The sequence below is a fragment of the Patiria miniata genome, unplaced genomic scaffold (genome assembly GCF_015706575.1).
Source record: "Patiria miniata isolate m_02_andy unplaced genomic scaffold, ASM1570657v1 HiC_scaffold_5, whole genome shotgun sequence".
Classification (NCBI taxonomy): Eukaryota; Metazoa; Echinodermata; class Asteroidea; order Valvatida; family Asterinidae; genus Patiria; species Patiria miniata.
The window spans coordinates 8,640,214-8,662,600 of NW_024037072.1; the positions used below are offsets into that span (position 1 = coordinate 8,640,214).

General features: G+C 39.4%; 1 protein-coding gene across 1 annotated transcript in view; it reads left to right on the forward strand.

The window, feature by feature from the left end:
- Nucleotides 1–70: 70 nt before the first annotated feature.
- LOC119741060 (supervillin-like) overlaps nt 71–22,387 on the forward strand; it is an 85,872-nt gene continuing 63,555 nt past the window's right edge. Inside the window, exons 1-4 of the mRNA XM_038216707.1 lie at nt 71–262; nt 7,462–7,549; nt 16,220–16,302; nt 20,301–21,180. Coding sequence (XP_038072635.1) covers nt 20,420–21,180 — 761 coding nt within the window. The 5' untranslated portion in view covers nt 71–262; nt 7,462–7,549; nt 16,220–16,302; nt 20,301–20,419. The remainder of the gene's footprint in view (nt 263–7,461; nt 7,550–16,219; nt 16,303–20,300; nt 21,181–22,387) is intronic.

Here is a 22,387-nt window from a genome sequence, read left to right on the forward strand (position 1 = left end):
AAGCTTTGTTTTTGCAGTCTGCCACGGGCGCACGCGCACACGGTGAACAATGATAAACCTGCTGAGAGTGTTTAGCATTTAGCACTGGTTGTGCATTGAACCAATTGCAATGCATACAACCGGAGTGATATTTTATCAACAACCGTGTCACGGTCTATTCAACTTGATCAGTAGTGGATGGACAGGAGGTTAATTTGAGGCGAAAATGTCACCCCCTGCCATGGATTTACGTGTGCCATCGTTTTCGGTTGGTCCAGAATCTGTAAGTAATCCTTCAAAAAGAATACACGGCAATGATATAGGCTTGGCCTTCAAACCATGTCAAACGGAATGGATCAGGCGATCATCAGCACATCAGCTGTTCCCACCCAACGGCCGTGCCATGGCATCTGTTCCTTGGCCTTGCATGCTATATGCTGTGATGTGATGAGCATTTTCTCTCTATCTCTGGAAGTGGAACATGTTGCTGAATCATTCAGTGTATGTTGGCTTAGGCCTATGTCATGTATGTAGTGACATGTAACTAGTCACATTTGGGGTGATTGTGAATTGCAGGACACCGTGCACCGTTTGTATTTGAATTTGAATTTTTGAATTTTTTTTTTAGATGGCAAGGTTGAAAATGGCAAAGAAAAGAGGGGAGGGTTTCATTTTTTTTTTATATCAGCCAACACCATGAACGCTGTGGGTATGGGACCAGTAATTTCACCAATGTTTTAGGCCCATTTGTCATGTAACACCTTGTATTATTGTTTTGTTTCAATATCAAAAGTAAAGTACAGTCGTTTGACCGGTTCCGCAATCGCAAATCGTCTGAAGCGTCTTGTGGCGAAAAAACGCGCTTTCACAGGAAGCTACTTATCTATAAATTTGCGCAAATTACTCACCTACTTCATGATATGAATAGTTTTCTGCGATCGTTTGAAAGAGAAATTTGCCAGGACATTTTGTAGAGGTCGGTGCTTTGACCGGTTTCGCAAATGTTTTCCGGTTTCGCAAACGGCGCCCTCTGTGAGACTGGACTGAAAATATTCCTTGTTTACTGGCCAAATCTAGATCGTTTTTGCCCCCATACCAGCCAAGAAAAGATGTGGATTATATTTCCCTGTGAATGAGCCAAGGTCTGCACATTATAATGCGTCCAAATTTACAAAATGTGACTCCATGAAGTTGTTATGGTTCGTTGGATCTTTGTTCACGTTATAATTATTTGACTTGCTTCAATCTGTAACTTCTTCTCACTTGTCTTCTCTCCACAGGTTTCTTCAGGCTTGTGTGCTACAGTGCCTAGGGTGCTTTTGAGGAATCTTTGGTTTCATTACCAGAAATTGTAGAATAATAATAATAATAATCCAATTAAATGACTTGCTTGCTTTTTGTGCATTCTGTCAATCATCTTGCAATCACTAATATTTTTCTTTTTTGTTGTTGTCTTACTAGACACACTCTGACTTTGGATAGAACCAGACACAAACCTTGTACCGAATTGCTCCAGTTGGTTGTTTTTTTTCTCACATAAGCACAGACCAGCTATTTATGAATTTGAATTAATATTTTCTGCAGGATCATTTTAATTCCTATGACACTTAAGGAAGTGACTGCATGGCTGGATGAATTGGAACTGAATCATTGTCTGCAGGGGAGCACTGTTTATTAATATTATTTGTTTATTTAATTATTATTTATTTACTTTTGTTTATTCCCTCCCCTTTATTTCATTTTACTTTTTTTGGGGGGGGGGGGGGGAGTGTTTCAATTTGTTCAGGGTAAAAACACAATATGCTTAATTTTGTGTGCACCAACATCCAGTAGGGGGAACCTGGGGGCCGGGAGGGGAGGGGGAACAGGCCTCAGCAGGCCAGAAACATACAGGCCACATACATATTGTTTCACATTCAAATTAAATTTCACAAACAAATTAAAACAAATTGTTAAAAATGTCATAAATCCTATGGCTGTTTCATAGCAATGGCAATTTCTAATTATAATGTCGTTGGAAAGTTAAAGAGAGGGTTCAGTTACTCCTCATACGTTGTTGCACATATTAACTCTGTATGTGTATCATGCTTGGGCAACTGTATTAGCAAACCTCATCTACCGTTCGGTGATGCTCTTAAAAGAAAATGTCAACACATTCATCACATACATCCCGATAACCCTTTCAATATATTGACATGTGATACCTGCATGTGTAAAATGTAAATGTAATACAAAACTAAAGCACTCAAGAAGCTACCCCTTTTAAATCCCAAATTATACCTGTCATATAAATAAATGGTGATGAATCACAGAAATAGACATGTTCTGTGGGTTTTTCATGCAAAGTAGCATAGTTTTTAAAACACCTCACTTCTCTTTCACATGTACTGGTTAATAAAAATGTATGTAACGCCTTTAAATGTATTGCCTTTATGACACCTGCATGTCTGTTTAATTGTTATACACAAATAATTTAAGCACTCCAGAAGCTAGCACTATACAAAAAAAGGACTTGTCACATAAATAAATTAATTCAAAGGAATGGTGATGAAGACACACAGCTACATGTACTTTCACTATAATATTCAACTTCTTCTTGACCTTCACAGTTAAAACTGAAAAAGATGTGCAGATGGCCTCTTATGGCCCATCAGGAGGCTGGCGTAATCTTCTTCTTTGTCTTTGGCATTGTCTGTATGAAACAGAAATTTTATATAAATCATTTAATTTATGGCCAAGTTGAGACAAAAATTGAGAAATGGTTTATAGTTTTTGACAAATCTTGTGCTCCAAGAAAACAATCAAAATTTGTGTCTGTACTGACGGGAGACTGGTCTTCATTATGAAATATTAGTGTACCTATTTTTCTTTTTGTTTAAAAGGGTAAAGAGTAAGGTTAGAACCCACCGAAAAAGGATAATTTTAAATTTACTAATTACTGGAAATGTCCTTTTGGTTAGAAACACACCTGCGTTTTATTTTCCATATTATTATGTACTATTTTTAATTGTTCCCCACAAACCTCACCTCCTATGAATCCAAACCCCTGAGGCACAACCGCTTCAACACCAAGTATGGGGTGAATTTTTTTAGAGCAAAGGAAAAACGTTTAGTGGGAATTTTGCTCACTAAGAAAGATTTTTGTATTTTAAATTTTGAAGTCCGAATTTTTTTTTATCCAAAACCTACAGTGCTATCCGGAAGCTGGACAGAAACAAAATCATTTTGTTTCAATTTTGTTTTCAATTTTGCACTGAACACCCAGAAATGATCATCAAATTCGACATTTTTAAACAAGGATTAATAGAAATTCTCCAAAAAAAAAAAAAAATTCATGCCAATATAAATAATGTGCGCCGCGCTAGGGGGCCGTCATCAACAATACTTGTCAATAGCAGCACTGGTTAATACAGTCACACCATGGCCAGTGTGTATTGTATAGGCAGTATGAATGCGTTTGCGGAACCGGCCAAACGACCAGCAGTTACTCTGGTGGGTATAGAAAAAAAAATTCAAAGACTTCAAATCTTATATTTGTATGGTGGAATAATGAATAATTTCCGAACAAGTTGCATCTATCGCCATGATTTAATTCCCCTGAACAATCGTGTAGCAGGCCGACAAACATGAAATCATGCTTCCGTGCGCGTTCCATTTCGGCAGTTCGTTAACGGCAAGTGACGGTCGTAGGGGATTTATTTTTAAATGTAAGTGAGTATCCTAAAACTAAAACCATTTTTGAAAAGTAGATTGAATAACCTTTCCATCAGTACCAAAGTTTAAGTCCTTGACGTTTTCGTCTTTCTGAAAACGAGAGCTAGTTTTCCGAAATTGCGGAACTGGTCAAATTGCGGAACCGGTCAATTGACTGTAAAGTCTGTCACGAGCCAATTGATATGGCCCACCGGCCACCGGGCCGGCATTTATCTCTGGTTTCAGTAGCATGAAACGACTGAAAATATGTCTATTCCCCCTGAATGGGGTGCTAGTCCATCGCAGGTTACTCCCCAGATAATGCCGTTACCCATTATACTCCTGGGTGGAGTATGCAGCCATTGCAGGGCTGCCAACTTTGAGTAAGAGCTGTGAGTGTGAGTGAGAAATTGGCAATAGAACTTGATCAAGTAATCATGCTAGAAATGTGAGCACGAAGCGCAAAGCCCTAATGGCAGCGTGGGTTCGGGGCCCGCTGAAGGGTCCTGAAAAAAATGTGGATTCTAGGTCTCTCTGTGGTGCGATCTGAGACAATTTCTGACCACTTATATGCTGTAGCAAAAGATCATCATTTAAACATCATGTTCGAGGTTTATTTATTAATTTTTTTAGCGTGAGAAATCCCGAGTGCACGTGAGAACAACCTGAAAATGCTTGAGCTTCACGCTCAGTGCGTGAGAGTTGGCAGCCCTGATATATGGCCAACGACTAGATTTGAACCCCTGACCCAGAAGATTAGGAGTTAATACGAACCCTAACCACTAGGTCACACTCCCCCACAATATCACTGCTGCCGTGCGCGCGCCATGTGTGATCGTAAGCGAACGGAGCTAGACGTTGGAGAGATGTAAGAAGAAATGATGAGGTACATGTATGATACCCAACAATACCAGTCTTAAAAACCACACTACAGTGTTTATGCACTGGTCTCTAGAATTGTATGACGCACCCCAGGAAAATGGTGTGTCATTGTCCAACAGTGGGTCATCCTTTTGTGGAATCTTTACATTGTATACATGTTCCCTACGTTGGAATAGTGATGCACCAATGTATAGTTTTGACACTCTTTGGCAACATTTTGACCCACCTTTCACAGATTGCGATGCACCTACTGAGGAAAAGTCATGCACCCCATAAATTGTTTGACACACCAAATCATGACTTGGGGCATCCCTAGGTCACAGCCATGAAGAACATGACACACTCTTGATGCATCATGCGGGGTTGAGGGAGGAGGAGGGGAATGGGGGGGGGGGGAGTTCATGGGGTCCGTCTTACAATTGACAGCGTGCATATCAAAAGAAAAAGACAGCCATGGACAAGCTAAGGCCCTGTACAAGTATGTAATTCAACTAATGCAGCTTTTCAAAAAATAACTCAAATCCTGAGCAGTAGGCCTACAAAACACCATGTAGATAGGCTCTACCAAGTTAATCCCATCATAGAGCAAGGAACAGACCCATGAACCAGGCTCAGTCCATTTTACAAATGTATTGTGATTGTGCAGATTTCAAGTGGGCTGTCTGGATAGTTACAAAGCTTAGCACTATTGCCCATTAGCTTTCACACTTTCTATCAAAGACTCTGTTATGTAACGCTCGGCCACACTAGTTGAAGATGCAGTTTGCTACCTTTTTGTATGAAAAAGTATTCTTCAGATCGATAATATTAAAATTTGTATTGCGTGTACAAGGATCAATCACATTTTACATTCAATTTAAACACTAAAAATTAAGAAGTAAATAGAAATGCAGTTTTAAATCCAGCTACAAATACCGGTAGGCACAACCTAAAATGTCAAGGCAATAATAAAAATACAATACATTTAAAGCAACTTTAAAAAAATCTTGCGTTTACGCTTGAAAAATGTCAATTATAGAAATGTACAAATTATACATTTATCGTATACATTGTACATCTGTACTGTACGTACATAACTGGAGTTAACGTCTTGTACACATTTATGTGTGTTCATCAAATCTTGTGGTTATGACTACAAACTGACTTAAAAGGAATGTACAACATTGGCTTTTGCTGCAATTTTCAGAAATAAATGGATTGGAGGATTAGTATGTTATATAAAATATTGTTAAACTGACTTGTTTCATGTTTTGGGCTTGTAGATGCTGGAAAAACCAAGAAAACCTATCATGTTCTTGTAGTCTGGTTCCCTGACCCCACTTAGCAATTAATACAATTAATACACTTTGGGGAATTGTAAGGTCAGATAATCAGTCTAGCAGGCTTGTACCCCTTCACAGGTGTGTGATCAATTGCAAAGAAAAGTCAGAATAACTAAATATGAAAAATTAAGAACAGTTTTTGAAAAAAGCCAGTTTTCTCCAACGCTGGTCGGCTGACCAGCGTTGGAAAAATACAGTTTTTCTTGAAAAAGTCAGCCCACCAGGAGCCACAATTTTAAAGGAAGCTTTAGACTGTCAGTCCCTAACAATTTAGTAAGGTATTTCGTGATAATTTGATCATTTCGTTTTTTGATGTTTGCAAACGTTGTATTTTCCCTTTAAAAGAACTTGACAAAGAACACAAAATTGTGCAATGCTTTTCCAAGAGTTGTTGTTGTGTCACAATGGCGTCAATGTCATGCCTACATAATGTAACATAACAAGTCAACAGGGACATCTACATGTAACAGTAAACGAGGGCATTGACCATACATTTTGTCCACTCAGTGCACAATGTAGCGGTGCCTGTGTTGGTTTGTGGTGGGTGTTGAAGGTGTGGTAACTGAAATCTTTTACATTGTGTGGTGGTGATTATACGGCCTTGATGTGTGACCTGACAACATTGTGAAAGCCACAGGAAGTGGCATTCTTCGTTCAGGATGTACAGCTTAATAGTAACACCATTGATCTTTCCATAGACCTTTTCCCTGAACCTTTTCTGTCAGTGATCCAACTTTCGCCGCACAAGCCTGTTGTGTAGTGTTGGAGGCATTATTCATATTTTTTACTTTTATTCATAAGTGTAGGCACCTGAATTTAGGCTGAAACCTTGCACACTGTCACGCATACAGGCACGCACCTGTTTATACCTGTAGGTGTCCAAAAACCAAAGTTCATCCCATGGACGTGAATGATGTTGAACTGTGTTTGCAGGTGGCTCTGAGCGTTCGCAATTAGTTGACATATTAAATGGTTTTGAAGTTCAAGGCTCCGTGCATAATGGCTTTAGGCAGTTGGCAGATGTGCATAATGTGGGACATTGTGTAAACATTACACGGACTCAATTTTGCACCGTACAGCATGTGCTGTTCCCTTCTGTTTAATACAATACAATTTACAGTGTAGTGTATACGTGACATTGATTACTTCTATGTATTGTCGGAATTTGGCAAACCATACAGTGTAAAAAAAAATTGCTCTTCTCTGCCTGTTGAGTGCAAACAAAAGGTAAGTGATATGACCCATTTTCAATATCCTGTGTTTAACATACGGTACGTGTCTTGCTGCGCCATACTCATTTGAATTGAACACAGCTTGTCGCGGCAATGTAGCAATGCAGCTGGAACAGTGGTACAGATGGCAAATAATCACAGATCTGCCAGGGAAACTAAATGCATCGAAAGTTGCTTACATTAGAAAAATCCAAATATTTATATTTCTAATTTGAAAAAACTTTCCTTTCCTTTCCTTTTATTTCCTTCATTTTTTTTTTAATACAAATTTGTGAAATAAAAAAAATTCTGTTTCCCAGTCAAAGGGATTAACATCTAATTCTTTTTACTCCTTTCATTGTTTGCTTCTTCAGATTTAGATGTCACTGATCCAACTCCTTATGCTGCCATCACTCAAGCAAGGTATCGCCGTTCATCACACAAATCAAACCCAGACGAAAGGTACCAGAAATTAATTTTGTTAACAGTTACTAATAAAGGGGTCTTTTCATAACAGGGTATGAAACAGGGTATATTTGTAGAGACTGCAGTGGCAGAACAGTTTTGAAAGGGGGGGGGGGGGCAAAGCACCGCCAGTGCCGCGCCGGCCAGCCATTGCAAATTCAAAAAGCGGGGGCTGGACCTCATTCGTTGATAGGGGAAGCCCTTTTTATGTTTTTTTTGTTTTTTTTGTTTTGTGAATGTTACACCCTGCCCCCCTCCCAAAAGCTATCATTCAATTGTGTTATTTCCACATGCAGTACACCAGTTAGAGAACCTTTTTTTTATGTTAACCCAGATATACATTTGTAGGGCATAGAGTACATTATTTTGGAACCTGGCAAAAGGGGGGGGGGGACAATGCCCATCCAGTGGTTCTACACGGGTCTAGAAGTCTACATTTATTGTTCCGAGGAGGACAGGGGTTGAGAGGCTCTACCCGGGTAGCAAATCCCAAATTTACCACCAACCTGTGTACAATCTGATTTACGGTATATGTGCATCCAAAAAGCGGTACTATGTATGTGTACATATGTACAATGTACATGTATGCCTTGTCAACCTGAGTTTTTGATAAGATCGGTTTCCACACAGGTAGGGTCATGAGGATACATGAAGTGTGAAAGTATGTAGAATTGATGTCATACTTCAGCTCTTCAAAAATAGACTCAAAACCCATTTATTTGTTTAATCATGCCATATGTTATTTTGCTTGTATAGTTTTTTTTTGTAGATCTGTATCAATGCATTTTTTGTTTGTATCTTTAATTATTTTGTCAGCTTTTGTAAAGCGCTCCGATCTTTGTGGGGCGCTATAAAAATGCCTATGTACATGTATGTATGTGTATACTTCCAAGATACAATGTACGCCATTGTACGTACATTGGCAATTATGGGTCATTCTGTAAAATTGGGGTCCACTTCTTTCCTGTCCCTGTTGCATCTGACATCTAGGATTTTATTATTCTGGATGCACTCATTAATGCAGTCAACTTCCACTTGAGAGTGAATTTGAATAGCGAACTATAGCTACATGTACTCAACAAATTTGAAACGGTTTGATGTCATTCTTAATTATTCAAGGTACCGTACATGTACTGGTACATGTAACAGCCCTGGACAGGAACAATATCACAGTTTGGAACCTAAATTTATAGAATGACCCACATACACAGTACTTCAAGTTTATTGACCACAGACACGTGTACAATTGTTTCCAATACTGCCAGACAGATACAATCACTTTTCTTCAGCGCTTCTGCCCAGGGCTGCAGCTGTATTTTTTTTATGAAAGCCAATCCTAATTGGCAGCAGAGACCGTATAAACACCCGGCTAGAATGTCACGATTGTGCCATAAACCCGTGCGGATATTATGACCCGAGATGAAATTGATGTACGGGTATCATTCCTCGGCCTGTGCAGACTGTCTCATCACGGAAGTGAAGTTGACGCGCCGTGGTGATGAGTCCCATACATCATACATGCAGCTTTGAAAAAAATAAGGAGGGGGGGGGGGGGAAGTTATTATCAAAATGTTAATGTGTAATTTAAAAGTCAAGTTTGACATTATGAAAATTTCTGACTGCAAAAAGATAATAATATTACCCAAAATGATAGGCCCCTACCATTTGGGAGACATTCAGACTTGTGCACAATTTTTTTTTTAATAAACTTTAAGCTTTAACCCTCCTATGGAAACATGCATTGTCAGCCTGGTTATTACTTAGGTCAATATTGGTCAAGACTCCCATTGGTTTGTACACAGTAGGTCAGGAGGTGAGGAAGAAAATTTTGACCATTGGTCATGGTGACCTCTTAAATAGTAGTTAATGACCCCTAAGTAACCCCAATTTTACCTTATCCTACTCCCACAAATGTTGGTGAGTTTTGGACGAGGAATCAATGTAGCCTATTTGTGACGATAACTTTGTCAAAGTGAAATGGCCTTGAGGCATTAAACCAAGATACGGTATTTGAATTTATGTAATATTTCATATTCCTATGCTGAACGTAATTTTTATTGATTTTTTTTGGTTAATAAATGTGTACCGACTCCGTCTTTGGCAGATTTTTATTCATGAAAATACATTGAAAAATATATGTACCATACAGTATATTATTATTCATAATTGTTTGGGACATTCTAAACTGTGAAATTGATACTCTGCATCGAGTCATCCAGAACAATAAGTCACATTATCTGACAGTGTCTGTTACAAACCACAGATGGCCGTTTCAATTGAAATTTAAGACTGCGCATTTATCATTTGATTTTTTACTGGTGGCTGGATGTTTAAATACAGTCAGAAAATATTCATGCGCACAATGGAATCCTGCAAATGCACCTTTAGGCCTATGTCCCACTAATCTACCGTACATGTACATGTACATTGTACTAAGCTTACATTATATCAATATACCATGGATTTAAAGAAATTTTGCACATTCTGGAGCAAAATATTGGTGTTATTTTGGCAAAATATTGATGTCATTTTCGACACAAGCTAGCCATATGGTTTAAAAGCTGCTCCGAAGACAGAAAGGTTGCCTACATTTTGGGGTGTGTTTTTTTGTTTTGCTCTGACTAGTTTGGTTACTTTTGATGCATGTTTGATTGTTGATTGCAAAACATGTACCCATTGACCATTTTGAAAGTAAACTGAAGGAAAAAAAAACTGTTACTTACAATCATGAGTTCCATTTTTTGGTTCAAATTTTATGAAAACCCCTCGAAAAACATGTTCCGATAAAAAATGACATCACAGCAATATCACCCTCAGTTCTGAGGAAAATACAATGGAAATTGTAACAACTGACAAAAACTGCATTTGATTGGATATTGAATTATTTTCATAACAACCAGTTACTGTATGACATTTGCACGGCACGATTCAGGATAAAATTCTTCTAGGGTTCCCTTTAATTTCAATCCTTGTCTTTTTAAAATTGACATTCCTTGGTTGTACATTGTATATTGTAAACATTGCGGCAGAGCTCCACACTTTTCCTTTTGGAAATTGTTTATTGTTTTTATATAATCTGGATGAATCAACCTGGTATCGCCAGCCAATCGTCATGACGACACTGTATGACTCACGTTTTATGTGATTCTAAGTATCTGCACTTGAACCAGCAGGATGAGTTAGACTGGCCATGAGTCTCTTCACATTTGTATTGTGTACAGAATATTGTGTTTTTAAATAATGTTATTTGCTAAATATGTATGTAAACTGTACATGTACCATCTTTTGATATTCAACATATCGTACATCCATTATGCACATGTAGCAAATTATATATTTTTAAAATGGAAAGTGAGAAGTGTAACTTATTGATTTTAATTAAATTTGCAGTTTCACTTTTCTGGATTGTAAATTTCTATTAATAGGCCTAATAACACTGGCTAATGTAACTTTAGACGGAAGTTGGTTACGTATACATTAAAATTCCAATTTCCATGAATTGGCGGTCATTTGAATCAATTAAAAATTCAAATGTACAATATGCACCACCATGCTTTTTCATTGAAGGGGCACTCGTCAACTTGCTGATTGAATTCAGCTCAAAATATTTTGTAGCACCGGTAGCACTATCATACTAAGACAAATCCATTCAGACATCTTGTTATGAAACAAAAATCATACCTGTACCCGGTACTTTTGCACCTTCTTCCCCCAAAAGTGAAAGTTGTCTTTGCCAAGTAAGCCTATCAATAGAAAATGTTGCCATTTGGTGATGCAGTTTTGGATATTAAGTGGGATTTGCAGCCCGATTACAATGTAGCGCTGTAATGTGAATAGAGGTTTGTGCATTTACGGGTTGTGCAGGAACAGGGCAGCCAATTGAAAACAAACATGGGTACATGGGTACCCGTTAAAAAACCCACACACCAAAATTCAAATCTTGGAGGTTGCTGTTCAGATTGTTTCAAGTAACAGTCTGCACGATAATGCTACCACATCACGTTAACAGTTTGGTAATGGTACACGGTTCCAATGCACAGCCTGTTACAACTGATAATGTAGTAACCAACTGAAAATGTATCACCAACCGATAATGTCTCACAAATTGACCGATACCATATCACTAACCGATAATGTAACAGAAATTGACCGATAGTGTAGTAAATGTTACTACACTATCGGTCAATATTTGTTACATTATCGGTCTTAACCGATAATGTACCAGTAACAACAATCAACTGTAGTACATTTTTACTACACTATCGGTCAATTTCTGTTACATTATCGGTTAGTGATACAGTATCAGTCAATTTGTGTGACATTATCGGTTGGTGATACATTATCCGTTGGTTACTACATTATCAGTTGTAACACAGCCCTTATTGTGAATCACATGAGTTCAGCACAAAATCATCAGTGTTCATAATATGAAATTTTTGGATGCATTTGTTCAATATGTGGGTTGGGAACTGTCAATATATTGATGTACCGGTACAAATACAAAGTACATGTAGGTCAACGTGTGAGTGCATAGACATTGCGTACGGACAGTGTATATTGTGTACAAGTTGCATTTGATATGCATTCAGTTAGTGTGTTTAGGGAGACTAGTGGCCAGTCTACCCCATGCCTCGCTGTCTCCTGATTTGAGCATCTGTGACAGCCAGCGTGCACAGTGTATTTTGGTGTGGCATGTGTGTTACATTTCTCCCTTATTGCACAAACGGAGGCGACCTCTCTTTTCCGATCATCTGGTGTGGGGATTCTGCACCGACATGCAGCACAATCTTTGTCTACTTGAATTTTCACATGCAGTTTTAACATCTCTGAAGTGGAAATTTTAGAGTTGATGGACATTCTACATTTTTGTTCAATGTACATACCGTATGTAAAATGTTAAGACAAACCATTCATGAGCTTGTCAAATGTCAGCAGTCGATATGGTAAGTACGGTACCTGTACAATGTAAATGTGTACAATGCATGCTTAAACTAAAGATGGAGTGCGGTGAACACATTTTTGTCTCTACTCCAAACTCTCTTGATTTATTTTCTAGTAATTGTCTTGTAAAATTGAGTGCTTTTAAACAACTGAGTGGCTTGGAGTTCTACATGTACATGTAGGTGTCTACAATGTACAATGTACACTACTTGTACTAGTGTTCTGTAATCAATTGTAAATGTAGGCCCTACACGTAGAATGGCTGTGTTCATTGTAGATCTCATTCGAAGGAATGCCTTTGTTTTGTGTAAATGTATAAAAATACATTTTCCTTTTTAAAAATTTAGTGGCGTACAGTATGTATCCAAGGACTGCCGGATCGTCTGTGCATAATTACTGCACACAGCACGTTTATCTGGTGACAGCTCATATGAATACCAAATCAGCCCAACTCTGCAAAGTGTTTTTTTCACATGTAGATTTTATTACAAAATTAATGGTGCCTAGCCGTGCATGATTGCTCTTCACTGAAGAGATGCAGTAAGTTGATAATCCACATTTTATGCGGTCTTTGAATTCAACACTTTACCCTTTTACGCACCCACTGATTTGTACCCAGTTTTAAATCTCAACAGATTTTTTTTAAAGGTTGGTCATTCCCGAACCAAAGTGTTACACGTACAGTTTCCTGTCCCTGTTACCTCAGAACTTGTTTATTTCAGGCATGCAAATTTCCATCGGATCAGCTGATTGCTTCTCTTTTATGCCATTAAAAATTGAAAAGCACCGCAGAGAATCTTGTAAAGCTTGGTATTTCTGTTTTTTGGGTAACTCCCCAAATGCATGCCTGTAATTTGCCTCTGAAGTATCATTCAAAATGCTTTACATGATTCGGGACAAGAGACATTAAGGAATGCATCGAGAATTTAAAAAAAATTACATGTCAGATGTAACAGGGACAGAAAAAAGTGGGCTACAAATATAGAATGACCCAGATTGACATGTGAGTTTACAGATACTGATGCAACCAAAGTGGCACTGTTTAAATTCATAGTTTTAACATTTATAACCGTTATTTTTGGATTATTTTCACCTTGTTTATGAACTCGGAATTTTCCCTTCACCCATATTCCAATAGAAATATATTGTGCGCATATATACACTTATTCATTTTCCAAAGAAATCTCCTTATAAAAAAAATACCATACTAAGCTCCAGGGTAAATATTTCACAGCGGAAAATATGGAAGAGTTGCATACATGTACATATTCGTAGGCTAGTGTAAGGTGCAGATTATCTGTAGCTGATGATAGCCTCACTCCTGTGGCATACATTATAGTCATCATCATCCAGTGATTGAATTATTGATTAGGCTTGTCACAGTTCACAGCTGCCTCAAGGTCTGTTCGGAAGCAGTGCTAGATATTGGAGGTTGCCCCCTCCTCTTGCTGCAGTTCATGTAAACCCGGGTAATGTCAAATAATTTCATCTGAAATGCATGCGTGATCCAGTCACCCGCCGGCTTTTCATGTTTTATTCAGAGACTGGTGTGTGTAGAACTTACTGCACATAGGGGTATTTTTTGCTTCTTTCAGGTTCTGGCGCTTTTGGCAAATCTCCAAATTCTAATCAGAATTATTTATTTCTGCTAAATAAGTGTTTACCTTCTTAGAGTTTTAATAGGCATTCTCCTGAAGACGGTCAGAGCATACTGACCGGAACGTCGAGTTTATACCTCTGGTTCTTTTCAGAAATGTTCTCTTAGTTGAGAAATTATTCGCACATGGTGTTTCCGCAAACCTTTCATTATTTAGTATCTCCACCATGCAAAGCCTCAAATCTCACTTAAATTCTAATCAGTTCAAAATTTGCTGTTGATGGTTTTTAATGATAAAAAAAATAACTGCCGCAAAATTTATGAGTTGTCTTTCTTCTGGAAGCCTTAATTTCCACCGGTCAGCATGTAAAGGGGAAACAGCTTCTGTTGAAGGTTAAAAGCTGGCATAAAAGATGTATTTTGACTTTCTGTGTGAAAAGTGTGATGTTTTCCATTACTCTGAGATCTGCTGGCAAACAATCTCAGAGCCATAGTGCAACATTTAAAAAGTTCTTTACAATTCCTCATCAAAGCTGTAACAAGTATTTTCTTCTTTATATTTATAAACCTGATGTAGTTGTATTATCTCTCAAATATTCCATTGCATCCATGGAAACTGGCCCCAGGTTCTAGTGTACAGTATCCGATCAATTATTAGCTTGACATATTTTAGACAAAGAGAATGCATGGCTAAGCACCCATGACTGATACGACCAGTCAGTTGCCATGCTTCAACCATTCCTGCATAAACGAGCTCTACATTCATAATATAGATGCTTGTACTGTAGGCCTATAGTTTTTGCATTGCTCTATTTTACTATCTTTGTCTCATTTCCAGTGGTGCATGTAGTTTGCTTTACAATGTACGTATGTTCATGTTTTTACAGCTTCAAAGTGGCATACTGTCTTGTTTGTGTTTCTTACATGATGTAAATAAAGGCAAAATCCAATTTATTAAAATTTAGGATTGTCCCGAATACATGTATACCCAATACAGTCGACTCTCGTTAGCACAAACTCTGTTAATACAAAATTCTGGTTATAACAAACATAAAGCCTTGGTCCCGACTGTGCATTTACGTGCACAATGAATGGGACTGATGTTCCTCTTATTACAAAATTCTGATATAACAAACAATTTGGCTAGGTCCGAACAAGTGTGTTATAACGAGAGTCGACTGTATTCAAATATTTGATCATCAACCGAATATTCAAATACATGTAGCTTTTTGCCACTTAAAATATTCGGGGGGGGGGGGAACTACGCACCCAGTTGTACACACACGATTGTGATGTTACCTTATCATACAGTTGCGGCATTTTATTGTCAAGTGCCACTTTTTTGGTGGACAGTGACTTTTTTGTCGACGGGTGTTCAGTGTTTCTATCATTTTAGCAGGTTAGAGCCCTTTACAGTCCTAATTTGTTTACTGCGAAACAATCCATGTCAATCTCCGCATGCAGATTTGAACTACATAGCACCGGTACATGTTATGCGCTCTGCGTGCAACTTTTGACTAGCTTGACACTCAGTTGCAGCTGGTAGTTTTGAATATCTGAATATTTGGTCAAACAAGTTTTGAGTAATCAAATACTAAATTATTTTAAAATGAACAGCCCTCTTCAAATTTTTGAGTCTGCCTTTTTCTTTCTTATGTTTCATGCTGATTGTTCCTTTTTATTGATGTAACAAAAGAGCTGTGCTGTTTTAGGCCAAAAACAAAATAGTTCTGCTTCCGATTACATGGTATTTGAAAATACATGTAGGATAGGTGGGTAGGGAAATATTTTTTTTGGGAGGGGGCAATTTTTTTCTGTATGATCATATGGTGGTGTCTGCGTGTAGTCAAGGGTAAAAAGGTAGTAACTGATGGTTTTCTAGGTTGTTTCCTCATTCCCCCCCCAAAAAAAAAAATTAGGGTAGGGGCTGTCAAAATAAGGTACATGTAGGTAGGGTAACCGGAAGCAGTAATATATTTTTTGGCCTGATCAATATGCACACAGCTCTACCGTAGTTCCGCAGTCATTCTTTTGTATCCTTCTCTTTGTACATTTACATGCATGAAGGCTCAGGACAAATATGAGGGAAATCATATCTTGATTCTTTTCATATTCCTTTCATCTTACAGAGACTCTGAAGACATCTCCTCTGATGCATCTGTCGAATCAAGCACTTTGAAGAAGGGGCAGCAAAGCCGTACAATCCGTCCAGGTACCGTACATTGTACATTGTGCTTGTGTTTTTGGGCAAGACACTTTACTACAATTGCCTCTCTCAACACCACTTGCCACAGTAGTATTAATGGGTACCTGTGAAGGTAGAGACCAGAATGCGCTGATCTCGAGCTGCTGCATAAGCACCACATTATTAATATGATTTTTACGTACATGTACCGTACATGCACCGTACATGCACATGATGCTGGCACCACGATGACAAAAAGGTCCCTGCACCGAGTGTCATGTTCACAGTGATTCGCCAATTATTAACAGACCCACTGACCCTCGGTGTCACAGTCGAAAAAAATGTTTACATCTGGAGTGAGGTTATGACAAATTTGCAGAAATGCCTCACATACCACAAGATGTCTGAACACAAATATTCAGACATACAGTAGCAAAAATGTATGTCCTGAAAGTTTAGCATGTAGCAGATCGTACATGTCATATCTTGGATGTAACAACAAAATGGTAATCCTGTTCTACATGCAGAGGTACAGTGCATGTAATAGTTTTGGGTTTACCGCAGGATCTTCCTGTTAGATGTTTTCTCTTGTCAGATTGACGCAACAGTAAGTACTTTTGTTGCCTTCCATAACAGGGAGATGACCAACTGAATGTAGTGCACAGTGTGGATAGGGTAATCAGTTGCTGCTCAATAAATCATGTCTCTCCGTTAGTCCGTTAGTTAGTTAGTAACAAACGTTGACATTGTCTATTGCTCCTACATATTTTGACCGATTTCAACCAAACTTTGTCAAAAGTATCAGTAGCCTAGCCCCAATATGTCACATGACCAAACCGGGGTCAAAGGTCATCATGGGGTCACTGGAGTCAAAAACCTGATATTTTTTACTGAAAACACTACTCCTTCCAGAAATTACATGGCACAATCACGTGACTCATGCATGAACACGAATTTGTTGGCCAGCAGCTTCCGAGATATTTCCGATCATGCTTGTTTTCTTCTAAGAAGTACAGATTTTTTTGGGGGGGGGGGAGGGATTGTCTCAGGTCTCTTACAGTCCAAAACTGTGGCAAATTTCATCATCCTTTTGTCTGAAATTCTAGGCTACATTTGCATGCATGTTCATTTTACAGTGGTAATATTTACTTACAAAATGTATTCATGAGGATTTTCGTCTAATAAAAAAATAAATAGTATAATGCAGGTACATAAGTAGTACCAGCATGTCTACATACAAGTACATGTAGGTCAAGGATGGTACAAGCACCCGTGAACCTGTCTGAAATTGATGTTGCATGCATCAGCGCATTCCATCTCCCTGTTAGCATGCAATAGGATTGCTCTTAGTCATGCTGACACAATTCTCGGCCTGGAGAAGACAAGCTGACGCACACATTACACACAACCCGGATGAAACCCGCAGACTATGAGAAAGGTCACGGAGCATTGACTGATGCATTGTCAGTCTGTGCAAGCCGGTCTTAGGGAACAAGACATCCACACTTTATTGTCCGAGGTCTTCCCAAATGACTTGGCTACGGCTTGACATCACACATGCGTCTATGGAAGCGGTTGAAGCCGTCTCCCATAGACACATGTAAGAGCTGGTCATAGCCGAGTCATTTGGACGTGGCCTTAGACAGGGACTTTCAGCTGTGTATACATTTTGTACGTTAAAGGGTCCGTGCGATGAATTCTTCTGAGGAACACATTTTGTGCAACTTTCTACTCCTTTTTAAATGTTTGAGCATTATTCGACATCCCTTTTTGTTAATTTTATTGAAAAGTGCACATTTTTAAACATTACAAATTGTTCATTCTTTTCCGGACAACTGGGGGCACTGTTGCTGTGATGTCATTTCAGGAAGACACTGTTCAGTTGAGGGTTTTTTCCTGTTCATATCGTTAACCATAGAGCTATATTAAATTACTAGAGCGCTAACTCGTTGTACAAAGTAATGCCTGCTGGGTGCATCCATGTTTGTGCACAAACCTATGGAGACCTAGAAATTTTGTACGGCTTTTGTACGGCTATTTGCATATCTGCGTTTGTATTCCATACCGGTGCGTTATCGAAGCCAATATGCCCAAAACTGAAACGCACGATCAGCAAATAAGCGTGTAATTTTGCTCTACGCAAACAGCGCAACGTGTGCGCGTATTCGCTGCAGATGCTTTTTGCTGTCACGTTTTTTTGAACCGTCAATGACGCGCTTAAGTTGTTTGCGTGTGTTCTACTTGCGCGTTGCATGTAGAGTACACTTTCAAAATTCAATCCATCTAATTTCATTATGTTTTACAAACACGCACATGAATTCAAAATGTCTGCGCCCAGGACGGCTTCAAAGCGTCTCCTCGCACAGAATGATGAGTTAGCGTTCTAGTAATTTAATATAGCTCTATGTTGTTAACCCAAAAGTTGCTCATTGAAAACATTGGTGAGAAAGACTTGATCATTGGCTTACTGCCATTTGCTTACACAACAACGAATCACCAAAGAAAAGAAAATTTATGACAGCAAAATATCCAAATTTTTCTAACAATTTGTTTGTGCTGAAATAGCTGTAACATTGAGGTTTCTGCCTGGAATGAAATCACAGTTTTGCTCATGAATATGGATGTTCACATTAGCAAAGCAACCAAAAAGGTACCAAAATACCCTTCAAAATGGCAAAAAAACACTGAAAATCAGGTTAAATGGGACACAAAGGTGCCTTTCCAAGGATTGCATTGAAAAAAAAATGCATTGCATGGGCCCTTTAAATTCAATATTTGGTTTTGCCCTTCACCAACATATTTTATGAACACTGTACATGTGTATTCAGTGTTGTCTGAAGGCTTACAAAAAAATCACAAGCTTACTCGGGTGGGACTCGAACCCTAGTACGCAGGAGGTTGTGGGCTCCATTCCCACCCTAATACGCTTCCCAGGGAATTTTTTTCACAAGCACCCAGACAGCACCGAGTACACAGTGTTTGTCAATGCGTCTGCGAAGAGTAGAACTCAATGTTGAATTTACATCTCCCCGATGCAAATTCCATCCTAAAAATAGCCTGTATACTTGTGTTATGTTTATTGAGGTGGAGCAGACTGTCTTGGTCTGAGGCGCTTTGACATCATCACACCCTTTAGGGTGAGGGAAGGGGACAGGATTTCCGCCGTCTGCGGAATGTTGTTTTAATCCACCTACATGTATACTTGTGTGCACTTGTACATGTACATGTTTCCATATGTCTGGTCAGTCCTGTTGAAAATGAATACAAAAAAACACAAGTGAAGTCACAAGTCATCCAGTTTAAAGTCAAGTCACACTGTATTCAAAGGAGAGCTCTTTGACTATACAAGTACTGGTACATGTTGTTCATCCTCTGCTATACATGTACATGTACCTACATGTACGTATACATGTACCGGTACAGGTACTTGTAAATGGACTTGTGAGTGGACTTGTGAGTGGACTTGTGAGTGGACTTGTGAGTGGACTTGTGAGTGGACTTGTGAGTGGACTTGTGAGTGGACTTGTGAGTGGACTTATGGATGGACTTGTGATAACCTTGGGACTGGATTTGTGATGGACTTGCCAACAACTTTTTGAGGAGAGGCAAAATAAATGGTGGATATATGAAACCTTGATTGGTCTTTTATTGCATGAAAGGAGGACAAATGGTTCATTATATATTGAATAAGTAGTGTTTAGTAATTGGCAATCTGTGATGTTTACACGTGCATGTATGTACCTTATCAGCTATTCTAAAACCAACCTAAACTGAACTGAAAGCTTCAACATCATTATGTATTTAATGCATATTGATCGCTGTTTTGGCTCCAGATGTTGTCTTTGTCTTTTTAAACCATCAGGCCACATACCGGTACTAATTACTTGGCTACAGCTGGCAATTATGCATGTCTCTGAATCCACTTCCCTAAATAGATGTCTGTGTTGTTTTCGGGCTGTAGTCAAGTAATTTAGAAGCAGCATATACCGGTATGTAGCTCAGTATTCCTGTGTTTCTCTTTGCAGTTGCCAAACTCAGGAAAAGATACGACAGTTCAAAGCCCACTAGAAGTGGAAAGCAAGACTCTGATAACAGTACTGATTCCGAGGCTGAGGAGGGACGAGTCCCTGCAAAGCATTGTGGGATGTCAGGAAGATCTCGACTCCAGCGCAATGGAAATGACCATCATGATTCCCGAAGCCCAAGGGCCAGCAGTGGATATGGGCTGCATTCAGCAGAGACGTCCAAGCGGGTATTGAGTGATACACACAAACGAGTAGGCATGGAGAGTGGCTACGGGAACAAGGGAAAAGAAGGGGTCAGCGTGGCTGATTCCACACCGTCAAGGTACACCAAACCACCCAGACACGACAAGGAGAGAGTTGACAGTATCCGGGATGAGTACCTAAACAAGAAGGCTGCTAACGGTGAGATCACGAGAGTCCCGCGTTACTCGCGGGGCCGGGCCTCCACAACTGCCGGTGACAAGGCAGCCGAGAGCGCCATCACGCCAGCCGCCGGCGACATGCTGCTGCGCGATCGCAGCAGCTCTGACTCCTCGGAAGACCCCGAGTCTAGGAAAGCACGCATCGCCAAATACAAAGAGCAGAGGAGGAAAGAACTTGCCGACAAGTATGGACTGAAGGAGGGTGGCTCCACTGCCACAAGCAGCGACAGCGACCCAGCGTCAAGATACAGACGGGACCGGAAGCCAAGGGTAGAGGAGAGCAGGATACCCACTTACGAGAGTCGGACAGAGAGGGGTGACTCTCGAAGGAAGACTTCCCAAGACTCTGCACCTTCAAGTCCACGATCGCCAAAGACTACAGAGGAGCCAGAAGTGACTAGATCAAGTGGGTTGAGGGATCGCTCAGACAGCATCAGTTCAACATCCTCTGAAACAAGGTACAGGCAAATGTTCTCTGTTTAAAGCAGCTAATGGGTACATTTACAGGTAGATGGTTTCTGAATTTGCTGGTTAAAGCAGCTTTAGGGTATAGATTGCCACCCCGCAAAAGTTTGCTAGCCTGATCTAAAAGAAAGTTAATTCTCCCCTGTTATATTTTACATCATCCATTTTGCCTTGTAGCTAAGAACAAAGAAACTACCTAGTTGTATACTTCATGGATTCCTGATCGTTAGAAAAAAAAATAAAAACAGAGAAGATTTAAGCACCACAGTACCAGCCATCTCTGTTCAGTACGTGTACCATGCAATGTGTGAATGAGAATTTTAATGTCTTTTCAAAGCATACTCCTTGGTCTTGATAGAGCGTCCTTTGCATTCTTTACTGAGCATCCCCTATGAAGTCATGCCTGTGGCATTTGTTAATCACACAGTTTACCTGCTTTGCCGCCCTACTAAATTCTAACTGTGTGGAACACCAAATAGGCCAATCCACTTAGCCTCGCCCTATAACGTTTTTACCAGTCACAACTGTGATGTCCAACATGCGTGTACAAATGTAAACAACACAGAAAAATATCCACTTTCATTGGAGGGGTCATAATTTTGAATCTGATCATCTTATGATTACATCATTTGTATAGACCTTTGGGGAATTTTGTTCTACGTTTTGATACCCCGTTTGCTACCAAAGACTCATCCAACATTGACAATGGTTTATCAAAAATGATGCAGTTTGAAAAGTTGCAAATTTAGAGATAACGCAAGTGGAAATTGCTGCGGGACAATGCTACACTGCCCGAAACTTCCGGCAGGGAATATCGATCGCACAGTGATTGAATGCATGAGAGCACGCGAATTTGAATCACGTGCGCTTTGTTTGGGCACTGTGCAGTCGGTAGGGGCTAATTACGGGGATGTGTGGTTACGCTTAGCAGTTTCTCCTTGAGTACTTTTGCAGCTTTTAAAACTACATCCTTTCTGATAAACCATTGTCAATCTTGGACGATTGACAGTCGTTGGTAGCAAACAGGGTATCAAAATGTAGCAAAATTCCCCAAAGGCCTATGTAAATGACATCCTTATTTTGATCAGATTCAAAATTATGACCCCTCCAATGAGTGTTAACTTTCTTTGCGCGTGTCTGGAAAATGTGACACCTGTTATTGCACAGTGAGCGGGCTTAATGGATAGGTCTATTGTATTC